Consider the following 19,270-nt stretch of genomic DNA (forward strand, 5'->3'; position numbering starts at 1 on the left):
GACTGTTTCCGATGTCCTTATTGGCAGTGGCACTATTGCTTACCCCCCTGTCAGTACTTATCACCACTGTTTGCCAGGGAGGCTGTGTCTGATAATTACCACCCCTCATTCTCATTCCGTAAAAGAGATAGCCACTGGGCACCAGGAGCCGTACGGTGTTCTGTTTGGCGAATGGGAACTTCATTATTCTTTGTCACTGTGCTGTGAAATGTTGCTGGGCCCTGACAAAATGTGCGACTGAATGCTGAAACATCTCGGCAGGGTCAGTAAAAAATAATCATTCATGAGGTCTTTCATTGCATATGGAAAGGGGGGGAAATTTTTCTTCCGGTGGCAGGTAAGTATCACTATCCAAGCTGAAAAACTGCCAAAGTATCCCATGTTCTGGACTGCCGCGGACCAATCTGTCTCTCAAATGTAATGTTTGAACTGCACAAAAGTACGCAAACTGACAAATGTGCTGATCCCTCTTGTCGGAAGGATATTAGATTTGGCTTTCTGTGCGGCTTGCAATGAATTCTGTTCTGTGACGAACATCTTATCTGCTCAGAATTTCCCAAAATTTATGAATTCTTCCACAGCCAAATTTAATCGCTGTATTAATCAACTTACGGGAAATGTATGACAGTACATGTCACTGGCACGTCTTTTCTGTACTTTGGAAGAGGGAATTCTTAGAGGTTGCTTACCAACTTTTATTCAGACCTTTTCACATCTGACAGCTTGAGTCAGAACATTCGTGAGTGACTGTTATACGTGAGAGAAAGGAGTTACTTGGGAGTCGATCATACGTGTCACCGATTTTGCAGTTGATGTCGGTAGCATTGTGCCTGTGGTGAACCTCCATGGTTTTTCTGTTGCTGCACATAGGTGACTCGTCTACATTACAGTGCCACATCAACAGTGAAAACTTGAGCACCTGTTCCAGGGAGTCATTTTGCAGGCTTCTGATTAGTCATGAAACTGTGGCTTTCAGTTTATCGAAAATACCCACATTGTATACTTCTGTAGATGCTAAACTAAGCACACACACCATACTTCACCTAGATAATCAAATATGAGCATTGGTAGAGAAACATCTCTTCTCGGTTTTTGTATTGTAGGAGAACTAACATTTTTACAGACATAACCCAATGCAAGGTTGACTGGGTGAGAACTTGACACCCTCTGATTTCTTGGTGTTACTTCCTGTAAATGTGATAATACAGTTTATTTACAATTCTATAATTCCCCTAGATAATCCCACCTATATTAAAAATGTGTGGTGTATGGATCTGCAGCACTGTTGGTATGAAGCTCATTAGATCCATTTCACTTTAGCTTCAAAAGCTTGGAGTCATTCTGCAAGTCCCATTTGCAAATTTCTGGCGAAAGCCACTGAGAGTCATGCACTGTCTGTGTCTAGTTAGTTGTGAAATAACATTTTGGCAGGTACCTAGTCGTCCATGCCACATGGTTCTGTTTGGTGATCTGGAGCTAGATTTTATGTGGACCAACCCAGAGCTAGAGTATCTGCTGGCATTTTACTGGAATTGAAGGAAAACAAAGTTGAAGCTTCCTCCACTAGCTTACTTGAGCAAATCATTTCCTGGGGCTCTTCTACATCTACATCTACATTTATAATCCGCAAGCCACCCAACGGCGTGTGGCGGAGGGCACTTTACGTGCCACTGTCATTACCTCCCTTTCCTGTTCCAGTCGCGTATGGTTCGCAGGAAGAATGACTGCCGGAAAGCCTCCGTGCACGCTCGAATCTCTCTAATTTTACATTCGTGATCTCCTCAGGAGGTACAAGTGACACATCTTGCCGATTTCTTTGTAGAAATAATTATGCTTAACTTCAGCTTGCAAGAAAATATGGTGAATGTTTTGACAGCACAAGATAAATTTGGCAGCTTTCTTCACAGATTGTAGCTTTATCAACAAAGAGCTGAAGTTCAAAACACTCCAATGTTCCCAGAACTGATAGTGATGCTCAACATCAACAATGCAAAATGATTGTTCACACATGACACAAATTATTCCTGATCTGCAGAATCAACAATTAAATGCCCGAGTTTTAGGACAGTTTTCAGTGAATGAAGCAATATTTTCCGATAGTGAAGGTCAAGCCAAAGCAGAATTTCTCGGACTAGTGAAGCAAACACACTGAAAATATATTTCTCTAAAGCAGAACTAGCAACATTTTGGAGAAAGATTGGTGACAAGTATTCATTATTATCATAAAAAGCATTAAGAACACTGATTCCAACTGCCACAACTGTTAAGAGCAGAAGTGGAGCCGCAGTTAAGGTGGCAATGAGAACAAAAGTGAGGAACTGACTGCACTTGTAAAACAATTTACAATGTACATATGCCAAGACTAAACAGAATATAAAAAATGTTGTTAGAAATAAGCAACACCAACCAACTCACTGACTATAACTATTTCTTGGTTTAAGGTAACGCCTACAAAATTATGTAACACATTTATTTACTATATAATGTATTTTCCTCTAATCTTAAAAACAGGAATGTGCATTTTATCCAATATAACCTTTAGTTAGAGAGTAAACTGTATTGTTTTCTATATGATCTCTTTCAGGAGCAATTGTCTTGGAAAGGTTAGGAACCATTGGTGCAGATGCTTTCTGAATGAAGATATTCGTGAAGAACTGAAAGAAATTATCTTCTGTAGATGTTCAGCTTCATGTTCTCTTCAGGTCCACAAGGCAGATCACTGAATATCTTTGGATAAGCTAAAACCACAGTTCGGATGCGGGCTGAGTTGGCATCCCTTCGCTCCCAGCTTCAGGCAGGTTTGTCGGGGACAGCCAGCTCGTCCCACGCATCCCCCGATCAGACTACTGCTGTGGCTGCTCGGGATACTGCCCACATTGAGGCCGACCCCTCACCAGTGGTAGAGTGGGAGGTCGTCTCGAGGTGTGGCAGGGGGCGAAAGACATTCCGGAGGGCTGAACGGAAGGCCTCTCCAGTTTGTCTGACGAACCGGTTTCAGGCTCTGCCTCCGACTGATACTGATCTTCGGCCGGACACGGCTGCTTGTCCTGTTCCAGAGGTTGCCCCTCAGTCTGCAAGATCCGGGCGGTCGCAGAGGTTGGGCTTACGGGTAGTTGGAAGCTCCAACATCAGGCGCGTAATGGAGCCCCTTACAGATATGGCAGCAAGAGAGGGGAAGAAAACCAATGTGCTCTCCGTGTGCATACCGGGGGGATTCATTCCAGATGTGGAATGGGTCCTTCCGGATGCCATGAAGGGTACAGGGTGCACCCATCTGCAGGTGGTCGCTCATGTCAGCACCAATGATGTGTGTCACTATGGTTCGGAGGAAATCCTCTCTGGCTTCCAGCGGCTATCTCATTCGGTGAAAACTCCCAGTCTCGCTAGCAGGATGAAAGCAGAGCTCACCATCTGCAGCATCGTCGACAGGACTGACTGCGGACATTTGGTACAGAGCCGAATGGAGGGTCTGAATCAGAGGCTGAGACGGTTCTGTGACCTTGTGGGCTGCAGATTCCTCGACTTGTGCCATAGAGTGGTGGGGTTTCAGGTTCCGCTGGATAGGTCAGGAGTCCATTACACGCAGCAGGCGGCTACATGTGTAGCAGGGATTGTGTGGCATGGACTGGGCGGTTTTTTAGGTTAGATGGCCTCGAGCAAGTACAGAAAGGGTGGGGGGCAAAGTCAGGACATGCGGGGACCAAGCAGCAATCGGTATTGTAATTGTAAACTGTCGAAGCTGAATTGGTAAAGTACCGGAACTTCAAGCACTGACAGAAAGCACCGAAGCTGAAATCGTTATAGGTACGGAAAGCTGGCTGAAGCTAGAGATAAATTCTGTCGAAATTTTTACAAAGGCACAGACAGTGTTTAGAAAGGATAGATTGCATGCAACCGGAAGTGGCGTGTTTGTCGCTGTTAGTAGTAGTTTATCCTGTAGTGAAGTACAAGTGGATAGTTCCTGTGAATTATTATGGGTGGAGGTTACACTCAACAACCGAGCTAGGTTAATAATTGGCTCCTTTTACCGACCTCCTGACTCAGCAGCATTAGTGGCAGAACAACTGAGAGAAAATCTGGAATACATTTCACATAAATTTCCTCCACATATTATAGTCTTAGGTGGAGATTTCAATTTACCGGATATAGACTGGGACACTCAGATGTTTAGGACGGGTGGTAGGGGCACAGCATCGAGTGACATTATACTGAGTGCACTATCTGAAAATTACCTTGAGCAATTAAACAGAGAACCGACTCATGGAGATAACATCTTGGACCTACTGATAACAAACAGACCCGAACTTTTCGACTCTGTAAGTGCAGAACAGGGAATCAGTGATCATAAGGCTGTTGCAGCATCCCTCAATATGGAAGTAAATAGGAATATTAAAAAAGGGAGGAAGTTTATCTGTTTAGCAAGAGTAATAGAGGGCAGATTTCAGACTACCTAACAGATCAAAACGAAAATGTCTGTTGCGACAGTGACAATGTTGAGTGTTTATGGAAAAAGTTCAAGGCAATCGTAAAATGCGTTTTAGACAGGTACGTGCCGAGTAAAACTGTGAGGGACGGGAAAAACCCACCGTGGTTCAACAACAAAGTTAGGAAACTACTGCAAAAGCAAAGAAAGCTTCACTATAGGTTTAAATGCAGCCAAAACCTCTCAGACAAACAGAAGCTAAACGATGTCAAAGTTAGCCTAAGGAGGGCTATGCATGAAGCGTTCAATGAATTCGAAAGTAAAATTCTATATACCGACTTGACAGAAAATCCTAGGAAGTTCTGGTCTTACGTTAAATCAGTAAGTGGGTTGAAACAGCATATCCAGACACTCCGGGATGATGATGATGGCATTGTAACAGAGGATGACACGCATTAAGCTGAAGTACTGAACACCTTTTTCCAAAGCTGTTTCACACAGGAAGACTGCACTGCAGTTCCTCCTCTAAATCCTCGCACAAACGAAAAAATGGCTGACATCGAAATAAGTGTCCAAGGAATAGAAAAGCAACTGAAATCACTCAACAGAGGAAAGTCCACTGGACTTGACGGGATACCAATTCGATTCTACACAAAGTACGCGAAAGAACTTGCTCCCCTTCCAACAGCCGTGTACCGCAAGTCTCTAGAGGAACGGAAGGTTCCAAATGATTGGAAAAGAGCACAGGTTGTCCCAGTGTTCAAGAAGGGTCGTCGAGCAGATGCGCAAAACTATAGACCTATATCTCTGACGTCGATCTGTTGTAGAATTTTAGAACATGTTTTTTGCTCGCGTATCATGGCGTTTCTGGAAACCCAGAATCTACTCTGTAGGAATCAACATGGATTCCAGAAACAGCGATCGTGTGAGACCCAACTCGCTTTATTTGTTCATGAGACCCAGAAAATATTAGATACAGGCTCCCAGGTAGATGCTATTTTCCTTGACTTCTGGAAGGCGTTCGATACAATTCCGCACTGTCGCCTGATAAACAAAGTAAGAGCCTATGGAATATGAGACCAGCTGTGTGGCTGGATTGAAGAGTTTTTAGCAAACAGAACACAGCGTGTTGTTATCAATGGAGAGACGTCTACAGACGTTAAAGTAACCTCTGGCGTGCCACAGGGGAGTGTTATGGGACCATTGCTTTTCACAATATATAAATAAATGACCTAGTAGATAGTGTTGGAAGTTCCATGCGGCTTTTCAGGGATGATGCTGTAGTATACAGAGAAGTTGCAGCATTAGAAAATTGCAGCGAAATGCAGGAAGATCTGCAGCGGATAGGCACTTGGTGCAGGGAGTGGCTACTGACCCTTAACATAGACAAATGTAATGTATTGCGAATACATAGAAAGAAGGATCCTTTATTGTATGATTATACGATAGCGGAACAAACACTGGTAGCAGTTACTTGTGTAAAATATCTGGGAGTGTGCGTGCGGAAGTGGAATGATCATATAAAATTAATTGTTGGTAAGGCGGGTACCAGGTTGAGATTCATTGGGAGAGCCCTTAGAAAATGTGTTCCATCAACAAAGGAGGTGGCTTACAAAACACTCGTTCGACCTATACTTGAGTATTGCTCATCAGTGTGGGATCCGTACCAGGTCAGGTTGACGGAGGATTATCTGTTATTTTGGGTTGTAAATCTTTATCCTGTCCCCCCTCGCCATTTCCAGGAACAAAGCAATTTCTTGCCAGAGCTCGAACACTTAATGCAACATCTTGGCATGTGATAGCCATAGTACTTAAACTGAGGTGACAAAAGGCATGGGATAGTGGAATGCACATATACAGATGGCGGTAATATCATGTGCGCAATGTACAAAAGGACAGTACATTGACAGAGCTGTCATTTGTACTCAGGTAGAAAGGTTTCAACATAGTTATGGCCGCACGACAGGAATTAAGAGGCTTCGAATGTGGAATGGTAGTTCGAGCTAAAAGCATGGGACATTTCATTTTGGAAATTGTTAATGACTACAATATTCTGCAATCCACAATGTCAAGAAAGTGCCGAGAATACCAAATGTCAGACAGTACCTCTCACCATGGACAACACAGTGGCTGACAGCCTTCATTTAATGACCGAGAGCAATGACATTTGCATAGAGTTGCCAGTGCTGAAAGAAAAGCAACATTTTGCTTGAAATAACTGCAGAAATCGGTATGGGATGTATACTTTAGGACAGTGCAGCAAAATGTGGTGTTAGTGGGCTATGGCAGCAGACGAACAAAGTGAGTGGCTTTGCTAACAGCATGATATCAACTGTGGCACCTCTCATGCACTGATGACCATTTCAGTTGGACCGTAGAGAACTGGAAAGCCGTAGCCTGCTCAGATGAGTCCCGATTTCAGTTGGTAAGAGCTAATGGTAGAGATAGTGTGGAGCAGACTCCATGAAGCCACGGACCCAAGTTCTCAACGAGGCACTGTGTGAGTTCGTGATGGCTCTTCAATGGTGTGGGCTGTTTTTACATGGGCTGGTCTCCCCAGGGGGCTCACCACTCTTCGGCAGGATTGTGCGTGGCTAGGTTGAAGCCCCAGTCTTTGCAGTATCTTTTTCCTTCTGTGCTGCATGTCTATGCTCTTGCTATTCTTTTTCCCGTACCTTGGGGAACATGCCTGGGATGTTTCTGGGAATGCATTCTACATTTTCAGTAGTCGACATCAGAACAATCTCTCCACTGTTTTTTGTTCGTGTTTTCTTTCATTGTCCCCCTTCTCCTATCCTTCCTCAGCTTTGGTGCTTCAGGTTCCTCTTTTTCTTCTTCCTCACTGTGCACTCCAGAAGGCCGACCCATGCATCTGAAGTGTAACAGGTGACTGGGTAACATGTAATTCCCAGTCCCAGGTCGACAGGTCCTCTTCATAGTCAGCGTCAACTAAACATAAACGGAATGGAGCCCGTGATTCAAAGACCCTCTCAGCTGCACCACGGTTCCTCGTGGTTTGATGTACTGAAGATGGTCAGTCCTTTGCTACAGTAAATCCATTATTCATAATGGTATTGATGCAGTTGCCAGCCCTATGAAATTCTGCTCTCGTTTAGGCAATGGCACTTTATTTTGGAGACTAGTTCTGATTCTCAAGCACATCAACTGCTTGCAGCTTTGCTCCTCAACAGCTATTCCGTTTGTGTCGGGACTCGTCGAATACTGAATTCATCCCATGAAGTAATTTACACTAGGCTGCCCAATAGTTTGACAGAGGCAGAGATCCAAACGTACCTCTCTGATCGAGGTGTCATTGTAGCCCATCGGATAATGAAAAAGGTAGATACATCCTTAGTGCCCACACATCCTCTTTTTCTCACTTTTGACAGAGTGGTGCTTCAGTCAAATATCAAAGTAGGCTATGTAGTTATCACAGTGTAACCAGTCATTCCAAACCTGAACCGTTGCTACCAGTGTAATTGTTACAACCACATTCGAATGAGCTGTCAACACCCAGCCAAATTTTAACCTGTGGTAGGGATGCTCATGAAGGCGATTGTCTGCCTCCTTTTCACTGCTGCATCAATTGCAATGGCAACCATACAGCCTCCTCCTGAGATTGTCCCGTGTAACTCGATGAGCAGGCCACCCAGGTAAAAGAAAATGTGCCTTACCTGGTCGCTCGCAAGTTGTTGGTTGGTCGAAAACCTTGCATTCTACAATCCAGCAGTTACAGTACTGTTCTCGCTACATCTCGCTTCATGAATCACATGGCCATGCACAAATGCGTCCTTAAATTTAGAGCAGTGGTTGTAAAATTGCCCAGTGTCATGGTAGCATCCCCATACTCCCACAAAGACTTCTTACGTCCCTCCAGCCAACAAACATCTGAATCTTCCTCTGCCAACTGGAAAGGCTCCAAGAAACTGAACAAAGGTAAATGGTCTCCTTCTTCACTGACTCAGAGATCCTCTTCGACAGTGTTGCCACATGATACCCTCACCTGGCTGACCTCCTTGTCACCGTGAGCACCGCCAACCATTTTTCTGCCCGGGACTCTGCGGACCGACAGAGGGAGAATGCTGATGCCTCTGTGGATCTCATGGAGCAGGATCCTCCAGCCTCTGCACCATGTAGCAGTCGGTCTTTAAAGGCTAGCACTCGGCAGTGGTGGAGGTGACACCCCTTCATTTTTTCTCCTCCCTTATCCTTGTCATTACTCTCCTTCAATGGAACATTTGCAGCCTTCGATCCAACAAAGAGGACTTACAGCTGCTCTTGGAATTGCAATATCCACTTGTTCTGTCACTGGGAAACAAAATTGTGTCCTCTTTGAGCTCTTGCATTACTTTCCAGTCTGCTCTGATCCCCCTCCCCATACCCCATCATTCATACCGCCGCAGAACGTTCCATTTCGTCGCACTTTGTCTTTACCGTGCTGTGTCCTGGTCCCTTGGTGGACTGAGGCATGTGCGCGACAATTCACATGCGTCACCCTACAATGGAAAACTGCATTCGTTATAAACAGTTGGGTGCACAGTGTCATCGCATATTTTGGGATAGCAAGAAAGCTAGCTCTGTTTCATTTACTAATTCTTTTAACAGTTCCACTCCCCCTCTTCCATCATGTAAGTCAACGTGATCTCTGGGACTAAGGTCCATCCCCCAATTTCTGGCCTGATCATAGAAGATCATGTCATAGTGAATCCTATTGCTATACTCAACACTTTGGGCCTTTATTTTGCGGAGACTTTGAGGAGCTTCACCCATTATCACTCTGCCTTTCTACATCGGAAACGAGTGGAGCTTGGGCGATACCTTTGTCTTCTCAATGAGTGGTGCAATGCCGCCTTTACTATGAGGGACCTAGGTCATGCTCTCACTTCATCCTGATCTTCCACCCCAGGGCCAGACAATGTTTACATTCAGATGTTGCAGAACCTCTCCCTTGTGGGCAAGTACTTTTTCCTTCACATGTACAATTGCATCTGGGAAGTGGGCACTTTTCCCAGACACTGGCGTGAAACCACTGTCATACCCATACCTAAGCCTTGAAAGGACAACACCTTTCTTATACTTAACGCTCCATTTCTCGCACCACCTGTGTTTGCAAGGTGATGAAACATATGATTTATGCCCAGTTGGTATGGTCGCTCAAGTCTCACAGTCTACTGATCACTGCACAGTGTGGATTTCGAGCACAACTTCTGGGGTTGACCATCTCGTCACTTTGTCAAGAATGTCATGAATGGTTTTCTGTGGAAATACCAGACTGTAGCCATATTTTTCGATTTGGAGAAAGCATACAACACCGGCTGGAGAACTGGATCCTCCTTACTCTTTCACACGGTGCTTCTATGGCTGCATGCCCCATTTCCTTCAGGAATTTTTGAAACACTTAGTTTTCAAGATACATATGGATTCTGCCTTGTTGGACACCTTAGTCCAGGAAACAGCGTGTCTCGGGGTTATCGTTACTTCCTCTAGATTCTTAACATGTCCCGGGGCTCTGAAGTTGTTTACTCCGACAGCTCAATGGCTGATGGTAATGTTGGCTTCGCCTACGTCCACAGAGGCCATATTGAACAGCATTCCTTGCCTGCTAGCTGCAGTGTATTCACTGCAGAGCTTGTGGCCATATCTCTTGCACTTCAGTACATCCGTTCCTGTTCTGGTGAGTCGTTTCTTCTCTGTTCTGACTCCCTGAGCAGCTTACAAGCTGTCAACCCGTGCTACCCTCGCCATCCTTTGGTAGCGAACATCGAGGAGTCTGTCTCTACCCTGGAACAGTTTAGTCATTCAGTGGTTTTTGTGTGGACCCCAGGACACGTTGGAATCCTAGGCAACAAACCTGCTTACAGGCTGGCCAAACGGGCTGCACAGAAACTGCTCCTGGCGATGGATATCTCTGAAATAGACTTGCGTTCTGTCTTACGCCGCGAGGTTTTTCGAATTTGGGAGATGGAGTGGCTTAACAGTATGCACAAAAAACTGCGTGTCATTAAGGAGACTGTAAATGTGTGGAAGTCTTTCCTGTGGGCTTCTCGCAGGGAATTGGTTGTCCTTTGTTGGCTCCACATTGGCCATATGTGGCTCACACATGGTTATCTCCTCTGTTGCGAGGACCCACCTCAGTGTCGCTGTGGCTCCCAAATGACAGTTGTCCACCTCTTGCTGGAGTGCCCACTTTTAGCCACTCTGCGGCGGACTTTTAACTTTCCCAGTATCCTACCTTCGATGTTGAGTGACAATGCCTCAACAGCAGCTTTAGTTTTATGTTTTATTCGTTAGGGTGGGTTTTATCATATGATCTGAGTTTTAGCGCGTCCTTTGCCCCTCTGTGTCCTCCACCCTGGGGCTTTTAGGGTGGAGGTTTTAATGTGTTGCAGAGTGGCTGGCTTCTCCTTTTTTATTCTCATGGTCAGACAGCCATGGTAATCTGTTTTCTTGTTTTTAGTCTCTTCTCCCTGTTTCTTGGGTGTGTCTGTGGTTTTCTTGTCCTGTTTTTGCCCCTTGTAGTGTTTGTTGTCCTTCTGTCATTCTTCTGGTTCTACCTTTCTCCTGTTATTGTGCCGTACACCTTCTTTGTTTTCTTCTTGCCCTTGGGTACTTGTTCTTGTTCTAGTAGGAACAAGGGACCAATGACCTCGCCCTTTGGTCCCTTTCCCCCCCTCTTAAACCAACCAACCTGTGAAACCAGTCATGATTTGCAAGTTAAGCTGCAACCACTGTGCTGCATTCTACGTGGGCATGACAACCAACAAGTTGTCTATCCACTTGAATTGCCACCAATAAACTGTGGCCAAGAAACGAATGGACCACCCTGTTGCTGAACACATTGCCGAACACGACATCCTTCATTTCAATGACTGCTTCATAGCGTGTGCCATATGGACCCTTCCCACCAACACCAGCATTTGTGAATTATGCAGGTGGGAACTTTCCCTGCAGTACATCCTATGTTTTTGTAACTCTCCTGGCCTCAAACTTAGTTAGTCACTGTCCTCACCCATCCAGCCCCTTGCCTGTTCCCATTCCAGCACTACACAGCCCTTATTCCACCATCACGACCAGTCTTTTTCTTTCTTTCCTTTTCTGCTACTTCGGCAACCCCCTCTCCATCTCCTCCCCTGCCCACCGTCTAACCTGCTGCACTTTACTGTCCACTGCCCCCACCGTACTACCCCTCCCCCTCCCCCTCCCCACCTCAGCCTCTTCCTTACCCCAACCCAGTCGCCACTCCCATCGTGCACTGGTGCTGCTACTCGCAGTGTGGTTTCAGTTGCTTGAGACTGCAGTCGTGTTTGTGAGTTGCACGTGCGTGTGTGTGCGTGTGTGTGTGTGTGTGTGTGTGTGTGTGTGTGTGTGTGTGTGTTGTTGATGAAGGCCTTAATGACTGAAAGACTTATTTGTGACAGTTTTTTTGTTGTGCCTATCTGTGACTCAGCATCTCCGCTATATGGTGAGAAGCAACTTTCCTTTTCATTATATTGAGTAGGAACATGGATTGTGCAAGGATTCTAACCAATAGGAAGTGGAAATGAGTTTGAATTGTCAGTGACAATCAATTTAAAACTGGACAGGCATGCTGTTATTGAATGCAGGTCCCAATCAAGCGTTGAAAAGGAAACAGCATGGAATGGGCATTTGGAGTTGCGTACCATGTAGGAGACCATTGGGCACAGTGACACATTAAGCCACCCACCTTCAGTGATCTTAATGACAGAAACTGGACAGTATTCAACTAGAGTCCTCTCATGTGGTCCACCAGAATTCTGCCTCTCTCCGAATGATACACAAACGTCCAATGAGCTGTTAATCTGCAGTGTGTGGAGGTTGTAATTCAAGCCAAAGATGATGATGTGGAAGTATTTTTTGTAGTATGACATAGAACCACTCATTACTGTGAACATGAATCAGGATGTCTACTTCCATATTATTTCATTAGTTTGTTAATATTTCTCTGACGAGGGGACTGGGCCGACTTGTCATCACTGATTTTGTCCAAATTTATGGTACAAAGGACGCTCAAAAAGTTTTGCACAATCGTCTCTAATTGTTTTATTTTTTGCAGGAGGAGAATGAAATTTTTTGTGAACCTTCTTGGAACACTTAGCTGTACTTTGAGCCTACTCAATGTAGCCTCCATCAGCTGTGACACATCTTGCCCAACGTTCTTTCCAAGATGTAAATGTACTTTGGTAAAATTCTTGGGATTGACTTTTACACTATCTCTTGACACAGGAAATGTCTTTCTCATTATCAAATGTTTTACCATGCAGGTGGGTCTTCAGACGACCAAAGAGTTTAAAATCAGATGGAGCCAAGTCCAGACTGTAGGGAGGATGAGGAAAAATTTTCCAAACCATTTTCCTGATTTTCTCCTGCATTATAAGGGCTGTATGGGGTTTGGCATTGTCATGGTGTAGTGTGATGAGCTGACCCTGAAGCTGTGGTCTGTGGGTCTTGATGGCACGCCACAGCTTGTCCAATGACACATCTGTCATTTTGGCACGTCACTCACTGCTGTCGATGGTCTACCGCATCGTGGATTATCCAGTCGAGAGAAATCTCCACCTTTAAACTGCTGCAACCACCACTGGATACTGCTGCGATCCACTGTGTCCTCCTAATAAATAGGGAGCAACTTCTTGTGAATCGATGTGGCAGAGTCATAGCCGGCCTTGTAGAGGAACTCCATCACTGACCGTTGTCAAAACTTGACATCTACTTCACGGTCTATTATGGCTCAGCTGTAAATAAAAGAAAATACTTTTATATGCCAGCTTATAGCTAAATGTTCCAAGTTTGATCACAAAAAATTTCATTCACCTCCGGCAAAAAATTAAAAAAATTAGAGATGACTGTGCAAAACTTTTCAAATGCCCTTGGTATTGCATATACCAGGCTTGACCAGAACTGGAAGTGGGAGAAGTGGGACCTGCAGGTGGCCAAACATTTCAGGAGAAAACAAAACAAAACAAAACACTTCTGGTGTGAGTTGGGTGAGGCATGAGCCACTTATGTTAGTTTCCAGGCAGCAGTTCCCTCAGTGGAAGGTTCACAGCATGGTAGTTCGAGGGTTGTGGAGTAGAGTCTTTGTGCATAATTTTAATTCTTTCCTTTTATTTCAATTTTATGTCACATATAGTGCAAATAAATTGAAATAATGCTGAATATATTGTATGTATTATTATTTTCATTAAAGGCATGAAGAGGAAAGGCAAAGGAAAATTTGGGATTGCCAATAAATTTGCAAGAATGGATTGTACATACAGTGTCCATGAGGACTCTGCAGTTAACATTTCAAGAAGGGATTGTAACTACAGCATTCAGGCTTTCGTATTCCATTAGTATCATTTTGAAATTGGAGAAGACTGCATCAAAATACATCCCATTGTACATCACCAGATATCTTCCTTAACATTTGGCAAAATGATGAATGTGTTTGCTGCCAAACTGTGGAATGAAAAATTTTTTATTAATGTAAGCCAAGTTTTTTTTTAATTTTTTTTATAGAAAATTCAAAACAATCATTTAATTCCAAAAATTAGGCATTTATAAAGTGTGCAAGACGCTGAGAAAATTATTACTTCACATTTTTACGATGACTGTTGACCCAGCAAGTGTAAATTATCATATGTAAAATAATAAAAGTATCTAATTCTATATTATGAAGTTCTCGTGTACCCAATACGATCTCTTCCTGGAATTTTATTTGCAAACTCAGAATTTCCTTTGTCTTCCCTTTTCATGCCTCTTATGAAAATATTAATAAACATAATACATTGATCATTATTTTGGTTTATTTTCAGTGGAAGTAACATTAAAACTGACAACAAAAAGTAGCCGCACGAGGGCTTGACCTCACAACCCCCGGATTACCATTCTGTAATCTTTCTACTGTGGCAACCGCTGCCTGAAAACTGCACTAACACAAGAAACTTACGCCTTGCCTGGCACATGCCAAAAATGCTATTTTTTCTAAAAGCTTGAACATCTGGAGCTCTCACTCCTTTCACTTTCATTTATTACCGATACCTTCACATGATGTGGAATTTGGACAGAGCTGGTGATGACGAGTAGCTGCAGTTCCCTTGTTACTCAGTGCTTGTTCTGTGCATTCTGAAAACATAATTATAATCTGTAACTTTGCATTTACCTTGCAACTGTCAGAACACATTTTATATTTCCACAGAGACAAAAAATTTTGTCGACTTGCTATTCAAGACGTTGGAAACACAGGCGTACAGCTTGCAAGGCCGCTCTGCTGTCGTCAGTCCAGCTGTACCTCAAGAAACACCTGCTACAGTACAAACGCATCAGCCAATGCAGCTGTGTGCAGTGCAGGAGTCTCAGCCAATTACCAATCATCAGGTAAAACTATACAGCATATTTACAATAAGGAATAATTTGTGGAGTATTATTACCAGTAGCATGGTATTTAATCTCAAATTGTCTGTATCTACTTCTGTCTTTGTCCATTGTCAGTATATGAATTAAACGCAAGTGAAAAACCTGGGTGATGTTAAGCTTTTAATGCCAGCTTCCAAAACTTATTCCAGAGTGTGTATCGACATTTTCCTTTCTTGAAAATATCAACAGATGTGAATCCCACCATGACCAAACTGTCAGATTTTGACCTGTATTTTACACCTTAAAAGTGTCATTTGAATAATGCTGTACCTTACAGAAATGAAAATGTTGTGTAATTGTTCTGCAGAATGCATTTGTATTGATTAACTTCATTGATTTAAGCATGGAACCTTCCAAAAGACAATGTATAGAAAAAAGATGTCAGTGTCTGATGAGAAGAAACTGGTAGATTATTGAAAGTTAATCATATACAATGTTTCACTTGTTCATAAATTTGATTGCTCATTCCCACATTTTTTCAAAATGTGAAACCGCCTCCGTACAATAAGCTTTAAACTCACTGTGCCAGTGAGAAGTTAGTGTAGGGTTATTCAGGAGGGGAAAAAGTTATCGACGTGAGAATGTAACCATGTGGCAGGACAGAGTTTGCCAGACTAGTCCGGAAAGGCAGGAAGGAATCTGGCACTGCTTTTCCAAACTGGCTGGGCTACGCGGACACTTTAGCGATGTAAACACCTGCCACCACTGGCTGCTACTGAGGTGGTGCAGTGCTATCTGAATGCACGGCCACAGCTGGGGTATCAGCCTCAAATACTGCGTATTAAGAGACATTCTTGTGTTGCCTGAAACCTAAGAAAAATAAAAATATTGCTAATTAATGACAGTGCATGTTGTGCAAGGTGCATTACTTTACACATTCTGAGGCTCTGGCCAGTGTCATGTGAAACAACATGTGTGTTTTAAAATAAAATTTTACAATATTTTCTTTCAAGAGTACACATCTCTTGTCCGATTACAATCTCTCTAAAAATATATTGAAACTGCATCTTCTCTGTTGCTGGGATGTATTGCTTTGAATAGGAATGACAATTGCTGTGATGTAAATTTTGATTTTACTGTTACCTGAGACATCTCCTTCCTTAAATTGAGTAATGTGGATTTATCATTTCAAAACAAAACAATAAGGTACCCTCATCAGTCTCTGACAGTGTTGCGAGGAGAGTTATGTATTGTCTATTAGGTTGTCAGTCCGTCGCTTAAAAACATTATCTTTTAATCTAGAACTTCGTCAGAGTTTTATTAGGTACCCTGAGTAACTTTTCATCTAAAATTCTAAAACAAGTCAGTAGCACCAGTCTTTGAGATGCAAGATTTGCATGAATAACAGTCATTGATCCTCATATGTACCTGTCATTGACACTTAGCTGGGTATAGATTTAAAGGATTCTAAATTATTATATAGTAGTTAGGATATGGGGAAGTAAATAACACAGAGTATTACAGAAATAATATTTTATTATTGTAATGCATTTATCTTGACAACCCTAAATAACTGTTTGTCCAGATGCAAATTACAAGAGGTTTCTAGCAAATGTTTTTTAGCCATCAGGGGGACATCAATCAGCAAGATTGCCTTCGTTGTAGTTTTGTTTTTTACAAAGGTATGAACAGTGGTATGACCTTTTTAAATGGCACCCTGTATTTTTTATTCAGTAATTCATTTCCTCTCCTAAAGACCTGTTCAAAAATGTATCACAGTGTACCATTCATTGAAACCCAATGTTATTAATTGCATAACGCAGCATTGACTTTGAGCCCAGAATCACGATCTCGTCCACTTGCTGGAGTTTTCAGAAAACAAATGAAAACCATGTAATAACACAAAATTGACTTTGACTCTCCTGTACCATTGCCCAGGAGTGGAACATTCAAAGGTGCTCAAAGTGGTGACCCTGGACACCGATACACTAGTGCACTCGTTGAATGAAAGAATTATTTACTGCTTCCATTGTTGCTTTCTGAAGAAAATTACAAGCAAGCACGATATGTTCCTGCAATATCCTGTGGAGTTGTTGGAATATCGTGATAGACAACGTCTTTAATGCATTCCCAAAGAAAAAGTCCCGAGGATTTAAATCGGGAGACCTAGCAGGGCAAGTTACTGTTCCTCCTCGACCAATCCATCTGGCAAGATACCTTCGGTTCAGAACATGCATTCACATAAGGCATTATGTGCTGGACATCCATCGTGTTGATACCACATAAGCATTCTGGTTCTTAGTGGCACTTCATCCAGAAGTGAAGGAGGAATTCGTCTGAGGAAGTTGGCATACGCTGTGCCGTTTAGACTACCATTGATGAAACAAGGGCCAATAATTGTAGTACCAAGCATCCCACACCAGACGTTAACTCTCCATTGACACTGATGTTCCTCTTGTGTAAACCATTGTGGGTTGTCGTTGGACAAATAATGCATGTTCTTGTATCTACCTGTCCTTTATTCGAGAAGGAACATTCATTGGTAAATAGAACATTGGAGTAGTAGTTCGGGTTGACGAGGATTTGCTGATTGATGTAGATGTACATGGTAAGGGTGGAACCAGTGATGTATAAGAATACGATGTACACTGGTTTTAGGAATGCTAATCTCATGTTAAAGCTGTTGTGTGCTCACATGTGGATTCATAGCAACAGAAGTGAGAACAGTAACATTAGCAGCTTCATCTGTGCTGGTGCTGCAACAATTGAATTGTCGTGGGTTGAAAGTTCCCATTTTCTGAAGCGTCACAACAAGATGAGAAAACATCTGTCGGGAAGGTTGGTTCTTGTCAGGATATCGCTCCCTATACAGTTCCGCTGCCTGCATAGCATTTCACCTACCTCCAACAACAACAGCAGCAACAACAACAACAATAATAAAAGAAACATTATGTTGATGCAGTTTTTAGGAAGGACAGTCTTTACTATATGCCTACTTTAGTTTTAGTTATGTCATGTTCCGTAGATAATTTTCCTGATTATTTTAACGATATGATGTGGAACAAGTCAGATTACAAGATATATATACATACATGAATAGTGCTAATATTAATATTACTGAAATTTTTAGTTCTACACATGCAACTACATTTAGAGGTACAAATTTTTTAAACCATTTCTGAAACAGAAACTCGTCCATGGAGTAGGAGGAGTTGTACAAAAGAAATTATTTTAAGGTAGATTTAAAACTTGATCTGCTACCTGCCAGACACTTTATGTTGTTGAGCAAATGAACTAAGATTTTTGTTGCTGAATAATGTACTCCTGTTTGAGCAAGCTCAGTAATATGCTTCTTCTAGTTCAAGTTGTCATCAATGTGAACACCCAAAAATTTGAAGAAATCTACCCTGTTAACTGAGCCCTGTTCATATGCTACATCAATTGTCGGTATGATTCTATTCGGTGTACAGAACTGGATATAGTGAGTTTTTTCAAAATTAAGAAGGGAGAGTCCATTTTCTGAGAACCACTTAATAATTCTTTGAAAGACATCCTTAACAATATCTTCAGCTGCTTTTTCTGGAATGGGATTTATTATAATACTTGTGTCATATGGAAAAAGTACTTGCTTGCTTGAACGTTAAGTGGGAGGGCATTCACATGAATAAGGAACAGCAGAGGACCTAAAATTGAACCCTGTTGGACTCCCTTTGTGATAACTCCCCATTCAATAGACTTTACCACCCTCCCAATATTATTTGTGCTGTTCAGCACAACTTTTTGCTTTCTGTTCATTAAGTATGATTCAAACCAGCTGTGTGTAGCCTTCAATTCCATAAAACCTGAGGTTTTCTAAGAGTGTGATGTGATCCACACAGTCAAATGCCTTGGAGAGATCACAAAAAATACCAACTGACGATAATTTGTTACTTAGGGCTTGTACTGTTTGATGGGTAAATGTGTAGATATCATTCTCAGTCGAGTAACCCTTCCGGAACCCGAACTGTGACATGCTGAGTAAATTATTTTCACTTAAATGTGAGACTACTCTTGAGTACATAACTTTTTCGAATATTTTAGAAAATGAAGTCAGCAATGAGATTGGTCTATAATTATTTAAGTCACTCTTGTCTCCTTTTTTATGAAGAGGTTTGACAATTGCGTATTTCAATCTGTCTAGAAAAATTCCCTGTGCCAGCGAAGCATTGCATATATCGCTAAGGACTCCACTTATTAAGTTAGAACAACACTTCACAATTCTGTTAGAGACTCCATCGACACCACATGAGCTCTTGTTTTCCAGTATGTTTCTAATTCCCTTAATTTCAGTGGAGGATGTAGGTGCTATTTTTAAAGGCCTAAAGTCCTGGGAAATGACCTTTTTTTTCCAACTGAACCCTTTAACACTATTTTTGCTGCTACATTCAGAAAGTGATTGTTAAAAATACTTGCAACTTGTGAATTATCACTCACATCATCATCATTTAGCTT

General features: G+C 42.5%; 1 protein-coding gene across 3 annotated transcripts in view; it reads left to right on the forward strand.

The window, feature by feature from the left end:
- Nucleotides 1-19,270, forward strand: part of LOC126100304 (RNA-binding protein 26) — a 248,156-nt gene that overhangs the window by 19,669 nt on the left and 209,217 nt on the right. For all 3 annotated transcript variants that reach the window (XM_049910913.1, XM_049910914.1, XM_049910912.1), the window contains exon 3: nucleotides 14,622-14,800. In XM_049910913.1, coding sequence (XP_049766870.1) covers nucleotides 14,622-14,800 — 179 coding nt within the window. The remainder of the gene's footprint in view (nucleotides 1-14,621; nucleotides 14,801-19,270) is intronic.

Source organism: Schistocerca cancellata, chromosome 9 (genome assembly GCF_023864275.1).
Source record: "Schistocerca cancellata isolate TAMUIC-IGC-003103 chromosome 9, iqSchCanc2.1, whole genome shotgun sequence".
In the NCBI taxonomy this organism is placed as follows: Eukaryota; Metazoa; Arthropoda; class Insecta; order Orthoptera; family Acrididae; genus Schistocerca; species Schistocerca cancellata.